At 44.8% G+C, this 18,856-nt stretch overlaps 1 protein-coding gene and 1 long non-coding RNA gene across 3 annotated transcripts; one reads left to right on the forward strand and one right to left on the reverse strand.

The window, feature by feature from the left end:
• Window positions 1-415: 415 nt before the first annotated feature.
• On the forward strand, window positions 416-18,848 carry LOC310836910 (uncharacterized protein). Of its 2 annotated transcripts, XM_083722824.1 has the most exons (7): window positions 416-1,281; window positions 3,721-3,900; window positions 5,471-5,659; window positions 6,833-7,009; window positions 8,609-8,750; window positions 10,771-12,519; window positions 18,788-18,848. In XM_083722824.1, exons 1-6 carry the CDS (start codon window positions 1,186-1,188, stop codon window positions 12,501-12,503), a joined length of 2,517 nt encoding a protein of 838 aa, XP_083578950.1. In that variant the 5' UTR covers window positions 416-1,185; the 3' UTR covers window positions 12,504-12,519; window positions 18,788-18,848. The 2 variants fall into 2 exon arrangements, with proteins under 2 accessions (XP_083578950.1, XP_083578949.1); XM_083722823.1 differs by lacking the exon at window positions 18,788-18,848 and having other exon boundaries at window positions 10,771-13,245.
• LOC310837063 lies at window positions 14,148-18,801 on the reverse strand. Its single transcript, XR_014560395.1, has 2 exons — window positions 18,488-18,801; window positions 14,148-18,432 (listed from the first exon to the last, which is right to left on the reverse strand). It is a non-coding gene; the product is annotated as an uncharacterized lncRNA (long non-coding RNA).
• Window positions 18,849-18,856: the final 8 nt, after the last annotated feature.

Consider the following 18,856-nt stretch of genomic DNA (forward strand, 5'->3'; position numbering starts at 1 on the left):
TTCAGCTCAGCTCCCCTCAGCCAGTATGGTCAGTGGTCAGAGATAATGGAAATTGTAGTCCAGTAACATCTGGAGGTCCACAGGTCATTCCACCTCTGTTGTATAGATGCCATATAAAACAAATGAGAAAACTACTGCTAAACTTGAAAGCTAGCTATCTCAATCTGTTAATTTTATATAATTCCATTTGGATCAACCTGACTTCCTCCCACTGGAAGTTTGAACTCTGGTTTTGAAGTAAATTAATGTCCTTGAGTTAGGATGTCCTCTGGGTGGTACAACTTAGAGGATCAACTGAACAACCTGTCTCATCCCTGCCACTTGCTGCATGGTGAACATAATGTATGTTTTATGTACTTTTTATGGGGTGTACTTATAAGTATGTGTTGTACTTTGACCAAACTGCGGGAGGCAGTGGAAGACCGAAGTGCCTGGCGTGCTCTGGTCCATGGGGTCACAAAGAGTCAGACACGATTAAACGACTAAACAACAACAACATGGGTTTTACTTAGATTGCATTGAAATCAGATAAGTTGTGACTTTCAAGTTTCATTGATTTCAGTGGTAGCTAAGTGGGATTAACATGGAAACAACCCTGGGTATTGATGCAAAATATGCATTAAATCATGAAATGGGCTGCAACAAAAAGGCATCTAACAAGTGTAAAAAGAAGGTTTTCCAAATGTACCAAAAACATTCCTTACCTGGGGCACCATTTGATCTCTGGTTAACCCTGGGAGGGAGGTTTATGGCCCAGAATTCTTTTGTAGAGGAAGCATTTTCTACGGTGGGGCATTCACACTGTCTCAGCTAGCCCTAGGAAATTGCTAGCATCTTCTAGAAGGATGCTGGGGGATTTCTCTGTTTACTAGACTAGCCTAATCTAATTTCATACCTACTAAGAAGGCAAATCCTGGATTAACCTGGCCTGGCAAGGAGGGGATCAGGAAGGCAGCTTTAGTGTGTTGCTTTCACAGCACATTGGAGAAGGTGACAAGGACCGGGACAATATCTCTGCCTCCAAAAGGGGTCTGCGCAGAGAAGAATTTCTGCTCAATTCTCTAGAGTCAGTTGGACATCAGTACCATCAAAATAGATTGGGAGTAGAAGTGGGTCTGTTGCAGCAAGGCATTGTAAAACAATCTAAAAAGTTCTCTGGAAAAGAAAGCCACTAGCAGCTCTGCCATGGAAGAAACGTATCTACTTAACGTGGAAGGAGTCAAGAAAAAGATTTTACATGGCGGTTACGGTCCGTTGCCAGATTTCAAAGATGGGAGCAAGGTAAATGGCTGCAAGCATAGAAACCATTAAAAATGTGTAAATAGGATCATAGGAAGATGTCTTACACCATGCCAACCTGTCTCATCTAGCTCATGGTTGTTATATACTGAGTTGCAATGGCTCTCCCAAGGTTTTGGACAGGAGACTTTCAATCCCAGCTGGAGGTGCTGGGTACTTAAATAGGGACCTTTTGCATGCTAAGCATGCGCTCTGCCACTGAGCAAGAGCTCTTCAGCAGTTATTAGCAATTATGGCTAAATTGAACCTCCATGTTTGGAGGCAGTATACCCCGAATTTGAGTGGCTGGGGTCGGCAGCATGGAAGTGCAATTGCTTTCATGTTCTGCTTATGGGTTTCCTGGATGCATGTTGCTGGCCACTGTTGGAAATGGGTGCTGGACTAGGTAGGCCTTTGATCTGATTCAGCAGGTAGTTGATTCTTAGGTAATTAGGTAAAAAGATGGGCAGCAGAAAGGTTGACCTGGAACACTCCTCTTTATTCCTCTGCCTTCTGTCTCTTCTGACTACTGGCTTTAGAAAGCTGTTTTTTGGTTACAGAAGTAAAGCACACAGTAATAAGGCAGTGAATCCTTTTCAGTTGTATAATATGCCTAACGTCTATAGAGCTGTGGAGGCTAAGCGCTGTGTCAGGTGCTAGCCCTATTCAGAGTAGACCCATTGTAATTAAATGACCTACTCTCAGTAGGACTAGCAGCCCTACATATTTAAGTTCCTGTCCTACTTTTCAGTTATGTGCTTTCGGAATTATGACGCTCATTTGCTATTGGTTAGCAGTTCAAAAGCACGTCAAAGTGCAAGTAGATAAATAGGTACCGCTCTGGTGGGAAGATAAACGGCGTTTCTGTGTGCTGCTCTGGTTTCACCAGTAGTGGCTTAGTCTATAATGATTTTATTGCATTAGCCATGTGGCCATAGCATAATATACATAGAAATAACAACATAAAATGGGGGTGGGGAGATAAAAGTGTATGCCGTTCTGGGCGAATACTTTGAGAGAATGGGGATAACAAAGGTAACGGGAGATTTAAAACATCGAGTGACAGAGAATACAAAAAACAGGTTCGATTGTGCGGCATATCGACTACATCTGTGGTATTGAGGAAGGAGTTGGTGCCGCTTTCCTCTTCATCACACTAAGCAGGAAATTAGCTGTCATCTCGGTAATCCAACAGTAAGAATCCTGCAGAAGAAGGGACACTATCCAAGGCTGGATTGGGAGATGAAGCTTGTTCATGAGAGGAGTTAGAAACCGAGATCTTTCATCTGTCCAGTTGGGGCAGAAGAGCATTACATGTTCCATAGTCTCCAGAGCCGTGTCATTGCAGGTGCATGTTCTATTTGCGATGGGAACTCTGGAGTAACGACCCGACAGAACTGCTGTAGGAAAACAGTTGAGACGGGCACAGGTAAAGGCCCTTCGTTTAGCCTCCGAAGGAATTGTAAAGCAGTATAGAGGGATCCCTTCAGGGGGTGGAATAGCTAGGGCTAAGCCTGAACACGGCCCTCTTGCATGGGAAGCTGTGTTAGAGAAGTCAAGTTGCTCCAGCTTCTTTTTGATTAGAGGCTTATACACTCTAAATTAAAAACAGTTTTGCGGTTCAAATTGAGAAGAGAGCGGAGTTTGAGATTAATTGTAGTTTTCCAAGGAGAATTATGAATATCTCTTAGGATCAGATTGGAGAAACTACCTCTAATTCGAGCATCCGATGGTAGTAGGTGGGAGCTGTAGGAAATGGCTCGACTCCATGCTCGTTTTACAATTGAGGGCTGGGCGAACTCAAGTCGTAAGGCTGCACCTGAGACACATCTTGGGACGCCGGAAAGAGACCTCAAAAACATATGAAGTGGGCGATCCAAGTTACCTGATATTGCTGTAGTCCATACTTCGCAGCCATATAATAGTTTAGGGACAACTTTGGCATTAAACATTTGAATTGCTGCTGGAAGGTGTTTGCCGCCCTTCTGGTGATAAAATCGTACAATGGCATTAGAGGTCGTGGTTGCAGCAAGAGAGGCAGATTGTAGATGGGTGGTCCAGGAGAGATTATAAGTAAATATTAAGCCTAGATATTTAAAGGCTTTTACCTTTTCTAAGTAGTGGCTTAGTCATGCTGGCCACATGACCGAGAAGCTGTATGCCAGCTCCCTCAGCGAATAAAGCGAGATGAGCGCCGCAACCCCAGAGTCGTTTGCAACTGGACTTAACTGTCAGGGGTCCTTTACCTTTACCTTTAAAGGACAATAATTCCCACATAGGGAGAGGAAACAGAGCAGACTCCCATTCAGTGGAGGAAGGCAATAAATAATTGCTCCAGAACACTGTGGAAGGCAAAGCAAAGGTGGTTCTGAACTTCCAGGGGTTTAGATTTGAGCTGACTAGAGCCCTAACCATATTAACTTTAGTTTGCCTTTGATCCAGATCACATTCCACTTCCAGACGCTAAAAGACAACTTTGAGAGAACGGTGATAGATGACAGCCGGGGCCCTGGCATCCCCATGGAGATTATTGTGGGGAAGATGTTCAAAATCGAGGTGTGGGAGACCCTTCTAACTTCCATGCGGATCGGCGAGGTGGCAGAGTTCTGGTGTGATGCTATTGTGAGTGTGTAATTGTGCCAGCATACCCTGAACACATGAAATTGTCAAGTTCATGCCTACCCTAATTAGCAGAAAGTTATTTGCAATTGACTATCAAGCACCTGGTACCCTTCAGATGCTGTTGAACTCCAACTCCCATCTTCCCATCTAGCATGGCCAGTGGCCAAGGAAAATGGGAGTTGTAGTCCGTCAACATCTGGAGAACACCACAGTAGCTATCCTAAAATATGCTCACAACTTCCCATCATTTGACCTAGCTATCCAGATTCACTAAAATAGTTCCCCAGACTCCACCTTTTCAAAGTTTCTGGAACGTAGGAAGCTCCCTTATACCGTGCCAAATTATTGGTCCATCTGACCCAATACAGTCTACATTTAACTGGCTACGTATCTCCAGGGTCTTGGGAACAAAATGGTCTTTCCCATCACCAGCTACTTTATTATCTAACCCTACCCTCAGGATGTAATGCAGGAACTCTACCACTGAACTACATGCCTCATCAATCAATTTCCTTTTATCAAGTTCCTCTTGCGATAGATTCTGGAGTAAAGCAGGGATAGAAAATTGCAAAGGGTTTTGGACTTGAGGGGGCGGGGTGGGCTGTGGGTTCAAATACCTATTAACTTGCCTCTCGCCTTCAGGCCTTGGGCAAATTTCCGTTTCTTATTGTGAGTTGACTATGGGCTATTTCCAGGGCACCTGTATACTGAACATCCATCCTGATTTGTTTCCAGGGAGATTAAATAGCCAACATTGTCTAATGAACCTTTGTTCTGACTTCTTTGTGGGGAGGTTAGATGCTGCTGCATCAAAGCGAGTGTTATCCAGCACTTCCCAGTGCATCTTTCTCTCACTTTCCTGATCACAAAAAGTCTGTTCTTTTTTGGGGGGCGGGGAGTGGCCTTATTGTGCAAGACCTCTCTCCCCCACTCCACAATCCATTATAGTTGCACAACCTGAATTTGCCAGTGACTTGATCCTGTCCCAAAATATCGATAGTCTGGAAGTGTCCTAAGAGAATGCCAATGAGTAGGATGGGCTACGTTGTGCCTTTTTATGCTAAGATAATGCAGATCCTAAGGGACGTGGGTGGCGCTATGGGTTAAACCACTGAGCCTAGGACTTGCCGATCAGAAGGTTGGCGCTTCGAATCCCCGCGATGGGGTGAGCTCCTATTGCTTGGTCCCAGCTCCTGCCCACCTAGCAGTTCGAAAGCACGTCAAAGTGCAAGTAGATAAATAGGTACCACTCTGGTGGGAAGGTAAACGGCGTTTCCGCGCACTGCTCTGGTTCACCAGAAGCAGCTTAGTCATGCTGGCCACATGACCTTGAAGCTGTATGCCAGCTCCCTCGGCCAATAAAGCGAGATGAGCGCTGCAATCCCACAGTCGGTCATGACTGGACCTAACAGTCAGGGGTCCCATTACCTTTACCTTAATGCAGATCCTACATTAAGGAAAAAATACTATCTTCCCTCTTGGACATCTGATTGTAGCACATCACATTTCCCATGCAAGGCCCTGTATGCTCTCTGCCCCAGTTTTATGGTTACCTCCTTCGCAATTTCAGCACACGGGAATGTACGCCTTGGTCTCCAAGGGCATGAGGAAAATTGCCGAGGGCAAGGACCCTCTGGAGGGCCAGAAGCATCGCTGTGGGATGGGCAACATGTTCGATTACTACACCACAGGCCACGCCGACCTGGATGAACTGCAGCAGACGCCACAGCCCCTTATTTTCATTATGGAGCTGTTCAAAGTGAGTGGGAGAATTAGAAGGAAACTACAGTTCCGTTGTGTAACGTGCAGTTGCCACCATCTATCTCATCAATGGATTATTTATGACCCTTATATTCCCCTTTCCTCCAAAGGAGGTCGATTGCTTTATCACACCCTCCCCCCTTTTTACCCTCACAACACCCCTGCGAAGTAGCCTGGGAGACAGCAACTGGCCATGGACACTCTTTGAACACCACGGCTGCGTGGGGATTTGAGCCTCCTAGCCCAGTGTTCCCCAGGCCTAATTCAGCATCATTCTGGCTACTACATGCCACTGACATGGCAGTCAGTGCCAGTGAGTGCCAGTTAGTGCCCAGCTGTGTCAGATGCAAAAGCTTTTTGTAGATTCTACCACCACAGTTGGAGGGTAGAAGCATTTCTGCCCAAATAACCCTCTTGCCCACCCCAAGGTCCTGGCACTTTGAAAACTGGCTTGTCAGAGAAAAGGGTTCAACGTATCTCATCCCTGATGTGCTGTTTTCCTATTGTCAGCCTGCCTATGCACAGCATACGTTTTCAGAAACCCTTGTCCAGGTTCTTCCACCATCTGCTGTGAACTGGGTGGTGACTTAGTAAGCGGACCTTCTCTGCTGCAGCTCCCACAGAAATCTTTGTACTGGGAGGTCCAGGTGCAGATATTAGAGCTGTCCACATGCACTGGGTGCTGAGCCAATTGGGGTGCCATCTCAAAGCTAGCCCTGGTGATCATCCAATGTTTATTGGATGGATTTTCCTCCTAAATTGATTTTTGATTTTTGAATTCTGAATTTATTGTTATTCATTTTTTATACTGTATTTTATGCTGTTTTTTGTTGCATCAATTAAGTGTTTTAAATCTGTTGTTAACCGCCCTGAGCCCGGATTTTTGAACCGGGAAGGACGGAGTATAAATAAAAATGTATTATTATTATTGTTATTGTTATTATTAAAGCTGGGTAAGCAAGGCACTGGGCTTTTGGGGAGGAGGTGTGAAGCTCTGGCAGGATCTAGAGTCCTCTCACCTCCAAAGCCTAGCTAGCACTTTCCCAGTTTTCAGCACCGAAAAGAAGATGGCGCAGAATGTGGGAATCCCCCTCTTGCAGGTGTCCTAGTACGGAGCCCCTGTGTAAGTGGGGGTTCCCCTGTAATAACTGTGGTTTTCCATCCTATCTAGGTAGAGGATCCCACTTCCTACAAGCGGGATACGTGGGCCATGAACAACGAGGAGAAGCTGCTGGCTGTGCCAAAGCTCCACACGGAGGGCAACCGACTGGTCCTTTCCAGGAAATTCAAGGAAGCGGCAGAGAAATACCAGGAAGCTATCATCTGCTTGCGCAATATCCAGGCCAAGGTAAGAGTTGGGTGGAGATAAAATAAAAAAGTAATTGATTTAAAATATGTTGGCTCTAAACAGGCTGTCTATCTCCATATTTGACTGCCCGTAGAGTAGGACTTTCTGTTGTTACAATCTAAGGCAAGCGGGGTAGCTGCCCAGGACAGGGTCTTCTCAGTGGTGTCCCCTTCAATTATGAAATGCTCTCTCCAGAGAGGTCTGCTTGGTGTGTTTTTTGTCGTCTTCTTGGCATCATGTAAAGACCTTTGCAGCAGCAGCAACAACAAAATATCCCAGGCCTCTTAGACAAAATTTTAGTTCTGTTGATTGTTTCACATGGCTTTCAAGATCTTGCTGCCATTCCAATGTTTGGGTTTATTTAGATTTTTTTTTTCACTGTTCTTTTCTAAAAACTGTTTTGCATTTCCTTCTCATATGAATTGTTCCTATTATTTTTTATTTAAAAATCAAAAGGTGGTATTAATATGCATAATCCGAGCCATGAAGCAAGGAGAAGAATATGCTTCAGGCAGCGGAAGTGCAGGAGACAGTGCTCTACCTGATCTACTACTTCTCCTGCTGCCAGAGAGAGGGAAGCTTTGTAGCATATGGTGCTGCTCACCTTCCCTGCCCCTGGATAGAGGAGCTGAGTGTTGACACTTTGAGGAGCAACCCAGCTCCCGCCTAATTTGGTGAGGGCTGGGGCACGAAGGCGGCAGAAGTTGTTGGACTCAAACTCCCATCAGCCCGTGTCAGAATAGCCCTTCGGTGCAAGATGGTGGTGGAATTTGTAGTGCAACAGCCCCTGGAGGGCCAAAGGTTCTTCCATCCCTACAATATGGACCATAATGAAGGTTTTGAACATGGGTAGTCAAACTAAGGCCCAGGGGCCGGATCTGGCCCAATCGCCTTCTAAATCTGGACCATGGACGGTCCAGGAATCAGTGTGTTTTTACACGAGTAGAATGTGTGCTTTTATTTAATATGTATCTCTGGGTTATTTGTGGGGCCTGCCTGGTGTTTTTACATGAGTAGAATGTGTGCTTTTATTTAATATGCATCTCTGGGTTATCTGTGGGGCCTAGGAATTCGTGGTCCCCCCCTTCAAAATATAGTCTGGCCTCCCACAAAGTCTGAGGGACAGTGGACCAGCCCCCTGCTGAAAAAGTTTGTTTTGAATGTCCAGTGTTGGAGTATATTCTTGGACCACTCATTCCCCATGAAGAACTTAGCATGTCTGCTGTCTTGCCACCCCTAAAGTTAAACTGTATTTCACCTGGCCACTGTCTAGATCACCTGGGGATCCATATTTAAGCTATTCTGAGCTCTCTGTGAGAAAGAGGTGGATGCAAATAAATCATTTTGTTAATTAGCTAGGTGCTCTCTTTTGCCATGAACGAGCTTGTTGGCCTCCATGTCTCTGGTGTATGCTGCTGTGCCCCACCCTGAACACTGGCTGCAATGCAGGGAGTTTCTGTCTATTCTAAACCTTACCTGGAGATGCTGGTGATGGAACCTGGGACCAGCATGCAAAACCTGCAAAGCGGGTGCCTTTACCACTAAGCTACAACTCTTCTCCAAACCCACCTTCTTGTTCTTTGCTGGGTTTCTTCACAGGAGAAGCCGTGGGATGAAGACTGGATGAAGCTGGAGAATCTCATTACACCTCTTGTGCTGAACTACTGTCAGTGCCAGCTGGAGTTGGGGGAGTATTATGAGGTGCTGGAGCACACAACTGACCTCCTGCAGAAGAACAATGGTGAGTGGTTCCTTCAGCTCACTACTTGCAGAACCCTCCTCTATCCTTTTCTGCATGTGCCAGGGCCCTACATTGCATGATCATAGAGATGTGCTCCAGCATTCCTCCTGTTGCCCTGAGACTACACATCTCACATCACATACAATTTTATTGGCCACCCCTGAAAACATCAATGACCAATGCAATTACTTGGGCAGTGTGTTAAGACTGGGTGAGCTCACACGCTTTGTTCCTTTAAGTTATTTATGCTTCGAAAAAGAGCAAAGCAAACATTCGATACTAGTTTAGATGCATCCAACTGACATGCAATCACTGATGCACAGGTCCTTTTGGACCTGGAAGAAGGCAGAAGAGGGTGGTATGAGGGTGGAGTGGGGTGCACTTATGTACACCCTGCCAATGTGTGCAGGGGCCGGGAAAAGAACCCCTGTGCAAAATAGTCACTGTCTGTATCAACAGCCTGCTTTTGCAGTCTTGAGGTCTAGATTTATCATTGTTATTATTATTAATTAAAGTTGGGGTTTTGAGAACACAGTGTTCTACGCTACTTACCAAATTATTCATGCATCATGATTGTGAAGCCGCAAGGTTCAGAACTGGTTCCAGGTTTTGGGGTGCTGTTGGGCAAGATGCTTTGGCGGGGTCTCCTCCCTCCATGAGTCCATCTCTTCCTTCCCACGATCACAAGTGTCACATGATCAGCACAGCAACAAGGCTCCCTATCAGGAGTGGAGGAAGTGCAGGCCTAGGGGCCAAATACAGCTGGATTCTTTGAAACTGAATGTAAACTCAGTTTACATTCTCCCAATGTGCAGGAGGAGGAGAGTGGGAGCATGTGAGCCCAGTTCTGGATTCCAACTGTATCAGCACGTTCAATGGCCAGGAAAGATGGGAGTACTGGGCAGCAGCATTTGGGGCACCACAAGTTCTTTAGCTTTAGCTTCAGCATTATGTGTGATCCTACCCCATTGTGACTCAGTGAATAACTGAGGAGGGAACGCCAACAGTTGTGTTTGGTTTTATTGACCCATTGTCATCTGGCAATTTTACACAAAGCTACTGGTACCTCTGAGAGAGAGAGATTTAGGCTGTGTACACACCATACATTTAAAGCACACACCCCTGCAAATAATTATTGTTAAGGGTGCTGTTAATTTTAGCTCTGTGTTATAATAATTTTAAGGTCCCAAATATGGAATATTCATAAATGTACACATATCTAAATATATGAACCGTGTGTCTGAAATAGTATGGGAGAGCAATCCTGAAGCCATTTTGACTCTCCCAAAGTACTTCAAATATTCCTCTGCAGTAAGGGAGGCAAAGAGAGAAAGCCTTCCCATTGTCTTTTTGCTTGCAAATCCTATCTTAAGGGCACGTTTGTGTATGAATAGGGTGAGCCTGTGGCCTAAAGTATTAACCATCACAAAAGAAAGGCCAGGCTGCCCACAATCAGTGACCATTATCAGGTAGGCAGGATTTCTGCTGTAGACCGCTTCTTTCTGTGATGTATGTATGGTGTTTAGGGGTGGTGGTCTTGGGGTACAGGGTGGGCAGTTTCAAAAGGCCTTGTGAACTATTGTTCAGGGTTGTCCTCCCTCCTGCGCGTGGTGGGTTGCAACAGTTCCGTGAATAAAGATCAGGCTTATTAGCCGCTTTACTTCTCAATATACTCTGCTATTTTCTCCTACCGATAGGGCTCTGTACCCATAATGCCCCATAAGGGAAAGGGAGCAGTTTTTCTTATAACATCTGTAAGGGGTGAGCAACAATTCCCAGTATTCTTTGGTGGGAGGAACTGCACTTTAAATGTATGTTGTGTACACAGTCATTGTGTTACCCAAGTGGCCTGACTTCAGTCTCATGTGGTCCACTCAGATGATAACATAAGAAACACCCTATCCTTACATGGCCCAGGAAAGCAGAATACTGAGAGTGAAGGCTTTTAACAGATAACTCTGTAATTTATTAGATTTGTTTATGAGAGCTAGCAAACCAACTGACGTTGTTCTTTTGCTAGAAAATGTCAAGGCGTATTTCAAACGGGCTAAAGCCCACGCTGCTGTCTGGAATGAAAAGGAGGCCCGAACAGACTTTTTGAGGGTGGCCCACCTGGATCCATCGCTGACTGCCGCTGTGAGGAAAGAATTGAAGCTCTTGGGGGAGAGGATGAGGAAGAAGCACGTGGAAGACCGCAAGAAATACAAAGATCTCTTCCAGCAGCCTTCTCCTAAAGGAGAAACTGAGGGGAGAGCAATGGAGGAGACAGAAAAGCTGTCAGATTCTAGCCTCGGCCCACAAACAGAGGAAAATAATCAAGAAACCCTGAGGCCTGAGAGAGGAAGAGAAGAAGGGAGATGGATGGGTGCAACAGAAGCAACAGAAGAAACAGAGCAAGGGAACTTAGCAGAGAAAGAGGATGGATTCCTAATGAAGACAGGCGAAATGGACAAAGAGGACATCACCCCTCAGAAAGCGAGGGAAGAGGAAATAGGAAATAAAGATAAAGGAATGATGGAGAGTCATTCTGGAGATGACCTGACAGGCTGTGAAACCTCTGGAAGCAAGGAACAGTTAGAGTTTGGGCAGTGGAAGCTTGAAGAACAGAGGGGGAAAGTGGAAGAGATTAATTCTGGGGCTGAGGATTTTCCAGTGCTGGAGGAAAAGGACGCAGAAAGAAGAGCCGTCCCTGGGAGCCCTGGGAAGAAATTAGGGGGAGTTGCAGGAAACCATGTGAGCAGCAGCGTAGGGGAAGGGTTCATTAAAGGACCTTGTGAGATTGGAGTGGGCATTGAAACAGAGAACTTCCCAAGAGAGACGGAAGGATATGAAGAAAGTTGTGGGAAACGAGAATCCCAAACTGTTGAATTGTCAATGGTACAGGGTGATAAGGGCTTTGGAGCAGAGGATCCCAAGGATGGGGTTATAGTGGAGAGCCCTCAGGAAAGTAGTGAAAAAGATGACTTCCAAATCCTTCAGGAAAGATCAAAGACAGAAGCAAGTGTGGCAACAGAACTGAGGAAAAAGGTCAGTTCTGACTGGGAAAACTGTGGTGGGCCAAGAAAGGAGAATTATACTGGAGAGGAGGAGGAACCTAAAGAAGAAACAAAATTGGGAGAGAAAAGAAGAGAAGATAATGATCATTCCATTCCAGAAGAGGAGACACGTTGCTGTGAAGCAGGCCCAGAGCATTGTGAGGGAGAGGCAGACCCAGAAGACTTTAAAAGTGTGGCAACTGGTGATTATGTGAAAATAACAGATGTTAGGGCCAAGGAAGTGATAAGCCTCGAATCACAGCATGCCAGAGAAGAGGGGGGTGGCCACAGAGATGTGGCTGGGTGTAGGGAGGAAGGAACTGAAGTTGGTGACAGATCTAGGCTGTGCAAAGATGCACAAGGAGATGAGGTAGACCAAGATTGGTTCAAGGCAGAAATAAGCTTTAAAGCTGATGATCTGGAGATGGGAAAGAGAGGGGAGGATTCCGAGACAGAGCAAGCAGGTCTGCAAGTTAGGGGGGAAGAGCCAGAAGCGAAAACAGGCAGGGAAGCAGAACGGATTGTGGGGCAAGACTCTCTATGGGGCAATGGTGAGGTGTCAAGAAAGGAGGATGGAGATACAGAAGATATTTCATTGGCCACCCACTGCAGAGGAGACAAAAGTGAAGTGCTGGAGTTGCCTGGATCTGGAGCAATGGGTGAGCCGAACATTTCTACCCTGAGACAACGCAACCTGATGAAAGAGGAAACCCAGTGAGGAGGAAGAGAGTCAGGTATGAAAAATAGTGGGTTGTAGAATCAGTTGCTAAGGTCTAGGGCAGAGCTTTCCAAACTGTGTCTCACGACATGTTAGTGTGTTGGCTGCAGTGTGCTCCTCCCAGGGCTGGAAAGGGGGTAATTTAACCTCCAGTTTGCTAATAAAACTGAATTACTGTCGCAAAATGATGCGTTTCTTTTTTAAAGTGTGTCACCAACATAAAAAGTTTGGAAAGCTCTGGCCTGTGGTGATATTGGGGAGCAGGGTCAGAGTGAAAGTGTGCTAGCTAATGATCGTTGATGTGGCCAGCTCATCTTGTTGAGAACAGGCAACTCAGGGTCTGGTGCAGTAATCAAAGGCTCAAGGAGGGAGCTGCCATTGCATCTACACCTAAGAAAACAAGCATGCTTGCCCCTTCTTGGGTCTGCTGGTATTCTCTTCAGTTTCCTTCCTCAATTGAAGAACTGTCTGCAAAAAAGTGCTATACAGGGTCATCTTGCCATCCTCATTCAGCCACTGCACGTGTACTCGGAAAATAAACCTCCTCTTTGCCACCACAGGCAAAGTCTAAAATTTCAGATGCAAGCCAGAGATGGGTTATGATTTCCATTCCCCTGCCCCAAAGATTCTTTGCAGATTTAAAAAAAAAATGTATTGTGCTATAGCTGTACAGTGCCTAGAGAACTCATTTATGAGGCATCCAATGAATAGAAATAAAGTTGAAGGTGTTTTGAGAAAGGGATTGGTGCTTTTGGTGGTGTTGATTATTTTTGCTGTTGCCCTGGAAAACAGGTTTTGCATTTGGTCAGAGAAGACAGGGAGGGTATTTAAAAATGCACGAATGCAAGGTTAACAGGATCCTCAGCATCTGCAGGGCACTGCTCCTCAGTGTCATCTGCTTATCCTCATCCCATAAGTACAGTATATGGCATCTCCTAAAAGGTAAAGGGGTAAAGGGACCCTGACTGTTAGGTCCAGTCGCAGATGACTCTGGGGTTGCGGCACTCATCTCGCTTTACAGGCCGAGGGAGTTGGTGTTTGTCCGCTCCACAGACAGTTTTTCCGGGTCATGTGGCCAGCATGACTAAGCCGCTTCTGGCGCAACGGAACAGTGACACCAGAGCAGCGCACGGAAATGCCGTTTACCTTCCCACCTATTTATCTACTTGCACTTTTTGGCATGCTTTTGATCTGCTAGGTTGGCAGGAGCTAGACCAAGCAACAGGAGCTCACCCCGTTGCAGGGATTTGAACCGCCAACCTTTTGATCGGCAAGGCCAAGGCTCAGAGGTTTATACCACAGCGCAATCTGCGTCCCTGAATGGCATCTCCTAGATATAGCTTAAAATCTGCCATTTTAACTTTTCCACGGTGCCTTCTAGTGTAGCTAAGGCATTGAGGGAAATATTGAAATGTTGATATCCCAGACAAAACTTTTGGTGGTATTAATCTGCAGTGCAACAAGTGGAAGAAAACAAGGACAAATGGAAGTGTGGATATAGGCCCTATTTTTTTGGGGGGGGGGGAAATCATTTTAAAGCATTTTTTTTTTCAGGCCACATGCAAAGAAGGAACATAAAAAAGAACCTTGTGCTTTTCTCAAGAAAGGGGAAATTCCTCCAAAACAAAAAAATGAAGCAACACAGCACTTCAGATACAAATTTATTCTTTTTTCCCAAAGCAGAAATGGAAAAGACTTGAGTGAAGACAGCACATTTTAACCAGTCATTATTAGTTCTGCTCCCTTTATAAAAAAAAAACCCTCATTACTCATTGTGTCCCTTTCAATTGCTTTGACAGAGATGAACACCCACCCACACCCCAGTGACCAAGCTGCAGTTCTTCTATGTGAAGTGCTAGGAAAGCGATGAGCAAAATTCCTGGGAGTAGGCAGCGGAGAGGAAATCTCTTGTTATTTGCAGTGGGAAGTTGCAACGCTAATGAACAGGGTTCTGGGTTCCCAATGTTATTCAGAAAGTGGTATGGGGTGGCGGGGAGAACTAATAATGAAAGTATAAGATTGAGGGATCCACCATATGCTACAGAGCAATTGTCCATTTCAGGACAATTTTCAGGCCTCTCACCATATTAGTTTCTGTCTCTTATTGGCACACTGAAAAATAAATTATATATACTTCAAATGCAACACAAATTCTGCCAAGTGCAATGGGCAATTGCAAGTCCTCTAATGCTAGGGGCAGACGAGGCACAAGACTTAAGGTTTTACTTTTGATAAGTAAATTGGTTGGCTTAACGTGTAAATTAGCTTGGGTGATGGTTCATAAAATTTTAGAATAATGCTGCAATACTATCAATACAAACAAAAGAATCGAGAACCTACACATCTTAGCACTGTAGAAAGCGATCAGATTAAACAATGTAAGTTTCTTAATATGGCCTACTAACAATATTGTCCGCATTCTGTCTTCGGCCACTGCAGACGAGATGAAGGAAGAGCACCGAGGGGTAGATAAGACCAGTTGGATGAATGAGTGGGCTTCTCTGCCTTGTAAGAATTGGGTGGAAGATGGGATTTGGGTATGTGCTGCTCTCTCCACGCTTCTGACTGAAAAACTGCCCCACCACAAATTACCTGTTCTATACAAGAGTTAAAGGTTAAAAGTAGGGAAGGGAAAGAAAGTACAATGCAGTCACATCTTGCATGGGGGTACATTCCAGGGATGGCACGTATATGCAAAAATGCTTATACATAAACCACCCCCTTGGAACCGCCCACACACAATTTTATGTTCCAGAGCCTGCATGCTAAATGGACCAACACCCCCCCCCCCCGCCGCAGCTTGGTAAGCAAGTCTGAGAGCTTAAAAGCCCTTTCCACATCAGGAAAACCCTGTGCAAAAAGAACATTTAAGCTCTCTGCCTCCCATGCATTTAATTTGTTTGATTTCAACCAGCTGGCCTTCAACCGTGTAAAGTTGAAATCACACATGTTAAACACACATAAGCTGTGAGTTACCTGTACTTATTTTACATAACAAGGCGATTCTACCTAATTCACACTTTCCAAAGCCACATGAGAACCGAAACACAGCTGTCCTTCAGAAGTTGCACTTCCGCAAATGCATTCCTCAAGCCATGTAACGTGTACCAAAAAAAATGCACTATATCACGGTAAAATGTCCATTAATATGCATATATAAAAATTCAAGAAAATAACATATCCCAAAATGCATTATATTAGGGCAAATTGCTTTGCAAAAATGTGCATATTACACAAAATGTACTCAAATATATTAGAGAACCTTTGGACATCATATGCTGATGAGTTTTCACATGGAGTTATTTAAAAAAGAAATTACAAGCTGATGTGGGAAAATGAGAAACTGAAACAGATTCGTTGATTTCCTAATTGAAAGCCCCTATTCTTCCTTTGCATCTAACTACCCATGAGTGTGGATCTGCTATTTGTCAATATCCTGGTTTTGTGGGCTAATGTGGGTACCAAGCTCCTGATCATATACAATATCAGCACTTAACTCACATACAGTAGTTCCATAATGACAGGACTTTGGGACCAAAGTCCAGGGTTTCATTCAGCAGAAAGAAACAGGAGGGCTGGGTTAACCATATTTTAAAGTAAAACAATATACATTCCCTAAGCCCACCCTGTTCTCTTTGAATGCCAGGATCATTACGTCCAGACTTAAAATTGCTTAGCTTGCACTGCAGCTCATGTGCCACTTTAGGAAACAGAAACATGCTTCTCACCTCAAGAAAGGAACACTATGTGTTCCTTCAGAAACATGAAAAGAGGAAACACAGGACACAGATTTCCTCCTCTCAGCAGATCATGTAAGCCAAGGCAGGGACAGGGAATCTGTGGGTCTCCAAATATTGGATTCCAGCTCTCATCAGTCTCGGCCAGCTTGGCCAGTGATCAAGGGTGATGAGAGCAAATCACTGACGGTGCACAGGTTCTCAATCTCTGTCTTAACCTCTCCTTCTTGCTAGTTTGAGTAACTACATGACCCCTGGGGATCTCCACCTGAGGCCCAATCCCAAAGTGGAGTTTCAGTTTCTTTCAAAACTAAGATGGCATGTGGTGTTTGTTTTATTTTAAAATACAATTCAGAAACAACTACAGTGGTACCTCGGGTTACAGATGCTTCAGGTTACAGACGCTTCAAGTTACAGACTCCACTAACCCAGAAATAGTACCTCGGGTTAAGAACTTTGCTTCAGGATGAGAACAGAAATCGTGCAGCGGCGGTGCAGCGGGAGGCCCCATTAGCTAAAGTGGTACCTCAGGTTAAGAACAGTTTCGGGTTAAGAACGGACCTCCAGAATGAATTAAGTTCTTAACCCGAGGTACCACTGTACAATGGTGATTTCTGCCAGGCTTTTCAGAGGTTCAACCATCAAACCAGATTATTTCCTTGGGAGGAATAATTGGCATATGCCCATTAAGAACATTCTTGGCCCAGACTTAAAGGTCCACCATTACAGAATATTTAACAGAATGCTCTTTGTCATGCTTTAAATCATGCTCACACAGTATAACTGGCAGTGCCTACAATGCCGATGGCCTAAAAAACCCACTTCCTTCTACAGCTACTGTGTGACACAAATCAGCCCACTTCGTTTAGTGTTTTCCTCATCTTCTTGGGAGCCTACAAGATTCTCAACAGCCAACATGCTGTAGCAGTCCACTAACATAAACCCCACACAAATTTATGACAACGTGCTACAACAACCCTCACAACCTACAATGCTTTCAGCACATGTGACATTCCTTACAATCCATAAATGCTGGTAAATTACATTGTGACCCATAGCACCACCAGCCTTGGACTTCGCAAAACCCATTCTATAACTTGCATTTTTAAGGGATTGCGTTCAGCCATTTAGCAATACTGCTACTTGAAAGTTGAGGCAGACCTCAAACGTATAACTATCTTTTTTATTTTTTGAGGTAGCAGATTTGACTGTGTATATACTCTGAAAGCAACACCCACAAAGAACCAGCCACGGACATGATATACAACACTGAATGCAGCAAAAGGCAAAGGCTTAAATCTAAACTAGATTCCACACACTGTCTTTGCTTACAATTTACTGCCCACTATTAATCACCTTTTACCATGGACTAGCACCTTTAACCAACAAACATAGGTATTTGCTTTAGGGCATAGTTCCCTACACTAGAACACTTCCATTAGTTGTCATGAGCTGCCTTTTCCCTTGTAAATTTGTCACCTGCATCCCCAAAATACAGCCTATCATGGACACCAGCTTCAGGGGATCCTGCAATGCCAGTCGGTTCTACTGGATCCCCAGTGCCCAACTAGGGGATAAGTCCTGAGTGAATAGGCCATGACTGTGGTGTTTATCTGCCCCTCCTTAAAGAGGAGAGGTGAGAAATTTTCAAGTTTAAATGGGAAACTTGTGGTGTACAATAACCTTGAGCCAAGACTGCTCTTGGAATAGCCAGGGTCTGTCAACACAGCACCCAAGTGGTTTCTGGAGCATCAGAAGATTTGGGCTACATGAAAGGCATAGTATGCTTTGTGCTAATCCGGTGTGTTTGGGATTAGAATGGGAACTGCACAAATCAAGGCCATAATACCACTGAGAGCTGATCTTAATGGCAGTGGTTTCCAATGCTTTTTTTTTTTTTTGGCCATGCCTCTCTGTTTCTTTTCTTTTGTCTTGTAGCCTATGGGAAATGCAGAACATCTGGTGCCGTTGCTATCTCAGTCCAGGAAATGAGCCACATTCCATAACTTTCTCTCAGTTGGAGATATGGAGGCAGCAGTTCCACCGTAGCGATTGCTAACCAAGAAAAGAGCCTTGAGCTGCCTGATCAACAACAGCCCAGATTTAAAAATACACCCATGTTTAAAATGATTATGGGATCACACTAGCTTAAATCTAAGCGACCCAGCCTAACTATTCAGATGCCAGTCCTTCTGAATAGTTGCAGTCTACCTGAAAGGAAATGGGGACACGTGTTTATTTTCCAACATAACTAGCTGTGCTGCTGAGCGCAGTTCAAAAGAAGTCCTTTTTGGTCACTCAGAAGCGCAGATATACTATGCTTTCAAGTGCTCCTTGCAACTGAATATTTTGTACTGCATTTGACCTGTGTGACTTGGTTAAGACCACTACGCATAGGAAGCTCAAGATAGCAGCTATCCATACGCTTCTTAAGTTTGCCACACACAAATTGATCCAAAGAGGGAGGGACTGGACCCCAAAGCACAAGGCGTAAATAAACTCTATAGATGCCAGCAGATTCTGATTCCCAACCACCTTTGTTTGCAGGAGGTCACTCAGGTGGAGATTATTCCAACTCCAAAAGGAAGCAGGCAGGCCTAGGCTCTTTGGAAGAAG

The sequence above is a fragment of the Podarcis gaigeae genome, assembly GCF_964106915.1.
Source record: "Podarcis gaigeae genome assembly, chromosome: Z".
Taxonomy (NCBI): domain Eukaryota; kingdom Metazoa; phylum Chordata; class Lepidosauria; order Squamata; family Lacertidae; genus Podarcis; species Podarcis gaigeae.

Coding starts and splice junctions, on each gene's coding strand:
- LOC310836910 (XM_083722824.1), top strand. CDS start 1,186: ATGGAAGAAACGTATCTACTTAACGTGGAAGGAGTCAAGAAAAAGATT. Junction 5,660..6,832: donor TCATTATGGAGCTGTTCAAA/GTGAGTGGGAGA, acceptor CATCCTATCTAG/GTAGAGGATCCCACTTCCTA. Junction 7,010..8,608: donor TGCGCAATATCCAGGCCAAG/GTAAGAGTTGGG, acceptor GTTTCTTCACAG/GAGAAGCCGTGGGATGAAGA.